This window comes from Daldinia childiae (genome assembly GCF_008694065.1).
Source record: "Daldinia childiae strain JS-1345 chromosome Unknown Scaffold3, whole genome shotgun sequence".
Classification (NCBI taxonomy): Eukaryota; Fungi; Ascomycota; class Sordariomycetes; order Xylariales; family Hypoxylaceae; genus Daldinia; species Daldinia childiae.
This window is the reverse complement of record NW_022984644.1, coordinates 3,557,604-3,566,769: the sequence shown is the minus strand read 5'-3', so window position 1 is coordinate 3,566,769 and position 9,166 is coordinate 3,557,604. Positions and strand designations below refer to the sequence as shown.

The 9,166-nt window shown below is 43.6% G+C and overlaps 2 protein-coding genes across 2 annotated transcripts; both read right to left on the bottom strand.

The window, feature by feature from the left end:
- Positions 1-238: 238 nt before the first annotated feature.
- On the bottom strand, positions 239-1,944 carry GL218_03685 (uncharacterized protein; the record flags this gene model as incomplete). Its single annotated transcript, XM_033580258.1, has 5 exons — positions 239-384; positions 443-825; positions 876-1,175; positions 1,247-1,558; positions 1,634-1,944. 5 exons carry the CDS (start codon positions 1,942-1,944, stop codon positions 239-241), a joined length of 1,452 nt encoding a protein of 483 aa, XP_033437328.1.
- Positions 1,945-4,487: 2,543 nt separating this feature from the next.
- Positions 4,488-5,997, bottom strand: GL218_03684 (Vacuolar cation/proton exchanger 5; the record flags this gene model as incomplete). The annotated part of the gene is made up of 2 exons (XM_033580257.1): positions 4,488-5,304; positions 5,366-5,997. The coding sequence occupies 2 exons, from the start codon at positions 5,995-5,997 to the stop codon at positions 4,488-4,490; spliced, it is 1,449 nt and encodes a 482-aa protein (XP_033437329.1).
- Between the last annotated feature and the right edge of the window lie 3,169 nt (positions 5,998-9,166).

The following is a 9,166-nucleotide window of genomic DNA, read 5'->3' as shown; positions in this document are numbered from 1 at the left end:
ACTAAAACGACTTTGCACCAAATGAAACAATATCGTAGGAAACGAAAACATCGTCCAAACATCTAAAAGATAGATATGCAATAAGAAGAAGTATTCATATAAAAAGAACTAATCCCCTAGGTAAATTCAACTGTTTAGATCATGCTTAAGTCGGTCTAATCTCATACACACCAAAAATTTAAATTGGTCTTGCATAGGGGCAGATATTCGCATTAGATACATAGTATACTATTTATCCTCAGTGTTTCCTAGCCAACTTTGACCGAGCTCGAATTCTCGCACCGAAAAAGTATAAGACATAAACCAACGCTACAAGACCAAACGAGATAAAACCTAACGTTGCCATCGCCCACTTAGCACCTAGATTATGAAACATGACGATACCTACATTTCTATATGTTAGAGTCGACTCGGAAAACGCTTTGCGTTGGAAAACACTCACCTATATGGCAACAAGCAGCCGCAATCAGAAAAGATGGTATCAAAAATGCAGCTATAGCCGATGCAGCAACATTAGTATATGAATCAGCAATATAATTAAGCATACTGAGCCACAGTAACGGGTCGCAGAAGCCCAACAGACCACCTGCTATTACGGGCGACCAAAATGACACGCTTCCGTCACAGGTAAAAGCGAACCATAGCAGGGATATCGGGAAGCCCCAGACAAATAAGAGCGAAGTCAAGAATCTCGCTTCTGGGCGACCGATACCACCGTTCCTCATACGGTCGCGCTTATAAAACCAGGTCTGAACCGGCACAAACGCGAACATGATAGTTACGCTGACGACGAAATTAAGAAATGTCAAATCAGCTGACATATATCTGGTCCCGTTAGAGTCGATATACTTCTAGCAAAGATAGGAGATACTTACGATAGCCCGTTATTAACTACGAAGACATCAAATACTCCATCTAGATATAGGTATAGCAGCCCATAAGCAAATCCATTGTAGATGCCTAAGAAAGTGACGATGGGCTCTGTCAGCATAATGCGAAACGCCATCGAGGTGACAAAACGCATTTCCCGAAGTACGTCGATACGTTCTTCCATAACAACGAGCTCAGTTGGATCCGATGATTTATGTGCCTTGGCCGCTTTACTAATGACCACCCGCGGTAGTGTTTCTGGAATGAAGCACATGATGATGGTAAAACCACCGGCGATGATGACGCTATCTGAGGTCAGAACTAAGTGTCCCCAAAGCTCGTCCATCATGGAGCAAGTTGCCGAGCGCAGACTCACTTGATCCAGAATATCCACGGCAGCCCCAGGTGCTCGTTCTCGGCAATCAGTTCTCCAATAGGAGAGCCAATGCTTGGGCCATAATTTGCCGACATCACGAACAGCGCCATAGGCTGACCAGCTCCATCTAAATCGCCAAAGAGATCAGCAATAGTGCCAGCTACGTTAGAGAGAGCCGTGCTCCCAGCAGCTCCGCAGAGGAATTGAAAGATGATCAGCATTGGTAAGTTGCGCGCCAATGCCGTGCCGATGTTCAGGATCGCATAGACGCCGATGGACACTACATAAATCCATTTTCGTCCTCCGATATCACTAGAAAACACCATTTAGTTTCTATAAAAGGAGTGGGTCTCTTTTAAACAGCAGCAATACTAAGGGCACACATACGATAGAGGACCTAAAAATGCTGGCCCGACAGCTGTCCCTACAATGAACATGCTCTGGCCAAGAGCTACTACTTGAGTAGACCCGCCATACTTCTCCTGGACGAGAAACTCGGCGCTGACGTAGGTCGTGGTCGAGAGGGTAACGAATACTTGAAGCAAGCAGTAGACGGCGATGATAGGCCATTTCTTTATCGAACTCCAGTGAATGGGGTGAGATGCGCTACTAAACTCGACTTTCTGAAGGGCAAAGAGCGCCGCATCTGCGTCCGAGTCAGGGGCATGTGCAGTCGGTTGCTCGGCCTTCTCTTCCATTCTCTTTGCGATAGCTATGTAAGGGTCGCTTCACCTGATGAATTCATGAAGAGATTTCGGCTACCGGCTGGAAGTTGAGAGCTATGCGCTATATTACGTACATATCCACTAGCATTGACACACTCAGGAGCGGATGTCAGCAACCACAAATTCTACTAGGACCTGAATGATACCACATCGAGATAATTAAAAGCCACCGGGAACAAGGGGATCTACGAAATGCTTCCTGGCCCGCCGACTCGGGCCCAATCAGATATCCCATATGCTTATCATTAGATTGGGTCGCCCTGCATATATGTAGGGGTATCGGCTCGGAATTCGGGTTGAGGCGTCGAATGACGTCCACATTAACAAAGCTAGACTACGGTTTCGTAGTGTAATTGGTCCAGCAAGCTTTTCAGGCCTTATTTCCGTAACTCGGATGGGTCGGTCATGCCGGCTTGATGATACCACAAATTACTAGACCAAGTGAAAATCATCCTCATTGCAAGAAAGTCACTGTGAGAACGCCAATGGATATAATATATCCATGTTGATATTCATAACATGATGAATTCTTGGGTGATACACTAGTAACATTGGGTACTTAACTCCGAGTCCTTTTCTATCACCAAGCCATGGAATCTTCAGTCTAGCGCCTTACACAACATCTAGTACAACTTACTCTACGACAAATTTTCGTGGGGGTACTTAAATTATTGGTGTTCAATTCCTAGTCTAATACTCTCAAACTGTCTGAGGTCAGACCTGACTATCTCTTCAACTAGTTATAGCCCAGGAACTTAATACCCACAATTGTCTCTTGAATCATTCTACCCAGTGATGGCATGGAAACATACATGGTCGTTACAATAAAGACAGAATCGAACTTAGAAATAAGGTATTTAAATCATTCTCGTAGAATACACCTATAGTATTGTTAGCTCAATATCAAATCCTACCTAAGCTTTACCCATCTATCAGGAGACCATGATATGATCGCATATACAAGATAATCAGTTGATGTGTCTATAAGGAGGGCCATTAGCCTCAAATTAGGAGTGATAAGCATTCTAGTCCCTCGTATCTTAACACACATGCTTAGTTCTGGCAGCACTATAACTTATCTTCATTAGGCTAGCATTAAGTTTATGAGTACCTGGCCTAGGTAGGTACCTACTTACATTTATATTTTCCTTTAGGATCAACTCTCGCTTAGATAGAAGTATTTGAATGATAGAGAGTGGAGTTCGCCTCATGCCATGTATGCCTCCGTGTATAACCACTAGAGGGGATTTAATGGCGTTTCCAATATCTGCTCGTGCGTTCGAAGCAATGACTCAGTATTTTCTTGAGGAATGATCGATATAATGTCTTTTATTAACGCCGATATAGGTAGAAATAAAGCTAGGTAATCCCTCTCAAGATCGTTCCTATGGTTACCTAACTCTAGTACCGTGAGATGATAATGATAATGATGAAGATGAGATTAATTTTAGGATCCATATCTTAACATTCCATATATTAGTTAAGTATTTTCGTAAAGATCAATATGCCAGGCTTTAGCTTAGTTATACAGTTACGTCGTACACAGGTTCTCGAGCAATGAATTGATATACTATGGTACATTAGGTACCTATAACAATACCCATGTTGTGGTCTCTACATAGTAATGAAATAATACAGATATACAAGTAACAAGACGTATATGAGATAAGTGCCTAATATATATAACTTCGATCATTGTACATACGTATATAGATAAGTATTAGGATAAGGTAGGTAGTTAAAATAAGCTCAACCAAGCATTGGCACAACGTCGAAGGTCTTGGACTATTACGTACCCCAAATTCGCCCGTTACTAAAACTGTCGATTGTAGCTTGCATCGTTAATCATGATTGGATAATATTGTTGTACAACTAGCTAGGATTGAATCTATTGACGGAGAGGAAAGCGTTGTTTGACAACATGTTTGCATGGGCGGTTCCCTTTAGTGTAACTGATATCTTGCCTCTAAGAAAACGTATTGGCTAGCTGACGTCGTAGCGTACCTCATTTACATGAGAAACGGTTCATTAGTAGTGGATGCGTTATCCCTACCGGTTACGTTTCCGCCTACTTTTGAAATTGAGCCGGAGAAGCTGGGTCAGTTTCCGGTTGATATAACAGTTGAGATCGGTAAATACTCATCGCTCGCATGTACTTATTATGATCAATGTGTTACTGATTATGACTTTTCTCGATTCCTATCTTGTTATCCCGCTACCTCATCTTTGTATACCCACAACGCAATCTTTCGTTCAAATACGGGAATTCCTCTAACCCAGACCCTCACTAATACATATTCAAAATTCCCCAACCAAATTCTAGGATAAAGATAAGAAGTGGCCACATAAGGCCAAAAAAGAATTCATATCGATCGTCGAACCTGGAAAACATTGACTCCATAGTAACGAGGGAACTCCTGGATCCACGGGTTTAACCATGGAGATGCGATAGTTTTAACCGATGTCATCCAACGCCAATCTTGGTAAATGCATACTACGACGTCCTATGAACTCGGCTATGAGAGTCCTAGGTACCTTGCCACGTGAGCGGCGGTCTCACTAGCTGCCTCACCGGCTGCTTCGCTTCCCCCTTCACTGCTCGCTCCGTGGCCCGCGATCTCGTGGGGGTTCGGGAAGTAAAAGGCAGCCACGGCGATAGCGACATAGACGATAATACATAAGAAGCCCTCTAGATAGTCGCTCTTTTGGTCCCTTAGGAAGTTTCCAACGGTGATAATCGCGAGGATCAACATGACAATATCGAAAATTTCAAAGTTGAGATCCATCGGGAAGTTATAACCCCATCCGACGATAATAACCAATGGAGCATTCAGCATGGCGGTTTGGATGGTAGCGCCAATACAATGTGTAAGGGCAAAGTTGATCTGATTGTCCCAGGCCTCGTCGATGGCCGTTAAGTGTTCGGCAGCTTTTTCGACCAGAGGAACTAAAATCAAGCCCATGAAGGGATCGGAAACGTGACCCTGTTCCACAATGGGCGTAATCTGATCGACCAATGCAATGGCAATTAACGTCACAAGGGCTACTGAAATGGCTAGTGCCAAGACACACTCCGTAAATGTCAGCTTAGCTTTCGCTCGGTCCTTGTGGCCATCGGCATCTCGTTCCTCGTCATGCTCGAATACAGCGTCGTAGATACCGTGGTGGGTATGCATCTGGAAGAAGAGGAAGACGGCATATGCGATAAGAAGAAGGATTGCAATGATGTGTGAGATACTGAGTACCCTGGCATCGATCTCTTCTGTGGTAAGATTGTAGCCTGTACTCGTGATCGAGCGTTGGAAAACTGTAGGGATCGCTAGGCCGAGACCGCTGGGATGTGTTAGCATTCTATAAAACTTAGAGTGAGAATGGAATTGGGGGATAGGCGTACGCAATAAGTAGGAGGTTCGAGCCAACTTCGCTGACAGCACCGTGGAATGTAGCCTCTTCTCGTCGTAAACCAGCAGTAAAGAAACACAATCCCAAGCACAGTAGCATATTAGCTAAAATAGACCCGAGAATGGCAGCTTGAATAACGTAGTACTGGTTTTTACGAAGCAGAACCATGAATAAGATAATTTCGACGATGGATCCAATGGTGGTTTCGACGAGAACGCCGAGCATATGCGGCATCTTTCTAGCTAGCTCCTGGCCAGCGAATCCGATGAGATTTGCGCATGGAACCATGGCGATGTACGCCAAACTGAACTTGAGTATATCATAGCCGTCATGAACCGCATAATGGAGAGCAATTGCGGCGGGTACAAAAGGCCAGAGGATGTTCACAGCCCTTGATATCCAACTAGTAGATCGCCAAACGATGGCTAGGAATTGGAGAGGATGTATGCCACTTCGTCCCGATTCTCCTGCCGATTTGATGCGTACCAGGCCGCGGACCCCGCCCTCTGGGTTACCCATTGTCTCTTGTCGAGTCTGAGGAAGTGCTGATGCTTGCTTGTTGGTTTGGGAGCGTCGTGTAACTTTTTCGCGATCCCCGACAATACCCTCACCGTTTACCGTCATCACAGAGCTTCAAGGTACTTTTTGTTCAGTACCATAGAGAAAACCGGCGAGGAATAGGAGGGTAAAAGAGAAGAAAACAAGGAAAGTAATAAATGAATCTGAAGCCGCTGAGAAAGAAAGCAGGTAAATAGAGAAAAATAAGACAGAAAGCAAATAAATGTCTGGCGCTTATGGTTTCAATGCATCAGCCCCAGCGCAGTGAAACAATGAGGAAAGGAAAATATGAATAAATCATTTATTACTTTACCCCATAGCTTATGGCCTAAGCAATTCATAAACTCATCCACTTGGCGCGCTGCTGAGTTGTTCTCTGCCAAGACGATTAGACGAATTGAAGGCTGCTTTTGCTTGCTTACGGTACGTCGTTTACATGCGGTACATGGTTAATGTATTCGACCCCCATATGCTCATCTACATATGTATGCTAGGTCATCTACCCATGTTATGTATGTACATTATATATGTATCGTCAGGCCTCCGATGGCACGTTCTGCGCCAGATTCCAAGGATCCACCTATGAAACGGGGGAGGGCCTGTATTAGATTTAACAGCCATAAACAAAGGCGGGGCATTTAGACGAACTCCTCGAATGAGAAGCGGTGCTTCGTATAAAGAAATAATTCAAAGGTAAAAGCTAGCTTCCTAACGAAGGTGATCTTCCATGTCATATTTAAGAAGCGGGACGAACTAAACATTATTTGATTTGTTTTCTTTTGTGAACTTGTTTTGTTGAATACTAGGTAGTTACTTTATGTACTTGGATAGTGGCTGATTCTTAAGATCTCAAGTTAGTTTTGATAGGCTTGACTGTGAGAATGAAACTCCTTACTCAAGTCATTCATATACATACTCTCTCCTGTAACTTATAGATTTAAACTAACAGGCTATTTACTCTTCAAATTTAACTGAAAGATCTTCAAAATTTAAATGAGTAGATGAGTGTTTAATATGTTATTTGTGCACTTTGTGTATAGATATTGTACCGTTTTGCATTCATCGTCAACACATGGTAATACGTCGGAGAATTAATTAAGCAAATGTACTTTGACGTATTATCTCCAACGAGTACAATCGCAGATTGATACCAACCCAAGTTCTTCCAGCTTATTTCAAACTTCATTTTAACTTCAAATCCTACTTCTCCTATATATCTTAACTAAGAGAAATTTCCATGTTTTATAACCCATATCTTATACCAGACGCCATCATCTTTTAAAGATTTCCCCAGGTATATTTTAAGCCCCAGTCGTGAGCCACCAATCATCACTGTTAAGCCTATAATTGAACGTGTGGTTCGGGTAAAGCCTTCCAAACAACAGCAATCTCCTTGGCCTTGTTCTCTATTTCATCGGTACTGCATGAGGTCTCTTCCAATTGATCCGCCACTCCTAGAATTTCAGCGCTTCCGGGCCCACATATAAGCCAGGGAAGAAAAGATGCTTTCCAAGCCGGAAATTGTTTAAGCGCCGTAAAGTATACTGTTACTATGAATAGTAACATAGTTAGTAGTACTATTGATGATAGAAACAGCATCCACTGCCACCGGACTTGTATACAGGTTGCGTAGTGGAAGACTTGCCCGACGGCAGGGTCTGAATAGTTCTCGTGGCCGTGAGTTCGAACCCAAGTAGTTAGTGAATCGGAAATATTTGAAAATGTCTGCTGGATGCGGTCAAAATCAATACGCCCAGAATTATATATGTGTTGCAACGTCTGGGGGCCGTCAAATTCATTCAATTGTAGGGACCCGTCGGTCCATTCGATTTCCGAACCAGCTTTAAGTACCCCTTCGCAATTTTCGCCTATGGTTATTGGTCCTGTGGCACTCCCAAATACATGATCTATAATATACAAGCATTTTCGATCAAGAAGAGAGTCTGCTAGTGATGAGTTGATTCCAGGGTCGAATTCGTCGTAGGGAAACCACCGATGAGTCTTGTCGACATTATACCCTTGACCTGCTAGCTCATCTATATCTTGCGATGTTAGACAGTGTGTATCTATCATTCCGAGACATCCTCCTACGCCCCAAGCCGTAGTCCCCGAGTGGGAAATCAGGCGCTCAGTGAGACGACCTGCTTCTACCATAGCATTATAGACCCGCACACACGGCTGGATTGTGCATGTTGCAGCCCCATATCCTCTGCAGCGCCACGAGTCAACTAATGTTTTGTTTTCGCAGCCTGCTATCAGATCTCCAGTAGTTATATCCTTGTGGTTGTCGGAGAGAGGTGTTTTACTAGCGAGTATATTCACAATAACTCTCCAACCATCATCTGCACTTAGGCTATTTAAGGTGTAGATTTTGGCCACTTCCATGTGACCAAAGTCATAGCAAGGGGACTCGGTACGAGTTGGAATAAAACTCGTCACGTTCAGTTGCGAAGGTCTCGGTGATGCTTGTGTTGAATGGTTGATCGTTGGAATACTAGATTTGATTACGCGGAAGACGGTAGAATTATCCGAACATTCGATATTTAACTCGCTTGATTTGTTAGAAATAGTAACATGAAACGAGTCTATGGTTATTTCTTTAGATATATCCTCACAAACACTACAGTATCCTATGGTGCTGTAAAGGTCTGAAAAAGAGCAGTTGCCAGTCACGCATTTGGGATACAAGCCACTTTTCAGTTGTGAAACTCCCTGTAAGAATGCCGACTGAAATCCATTGTAAGTTCCAGTACTTGGAATGGGGTAGTTAGTCGGGTCGTACCACCAGTTTGTCCTAGGCAACGTAGCCCTTCGATCCAATATAGCCACGCTGCAGTCAGATGGACTTATCAGTTGTTGTATAGAAGGATCAATTCCTGTAGAGGCAATTATAAGAATGCCACCCAAAGCGATAAGAGGTTGGTGTAGGCGTTGTGCCCAGAGAAGCTGTAGTGAACCCCAAGCTCCACGCCCTGCGTTGTCGAATCGAATTAGGTCATACAGTGGACGGCGTTCTTGTGCGAACCAATTCCACTGGAACTGGCCAATGCATGACATAAGAATGAAGGATAAGCCGGACCTTAGAATGATAGAATATATTGAAAGCAATGTATTTATCGAGACTCGAAATGGCCACTGGGGTAATGGGTACCCATCATGTGGATACAGCGTAGCAAATATGACGAAGGGGATAGCCAGGATAAGTAAACAATTCGCGGCTTCCCATTTCCAAGCG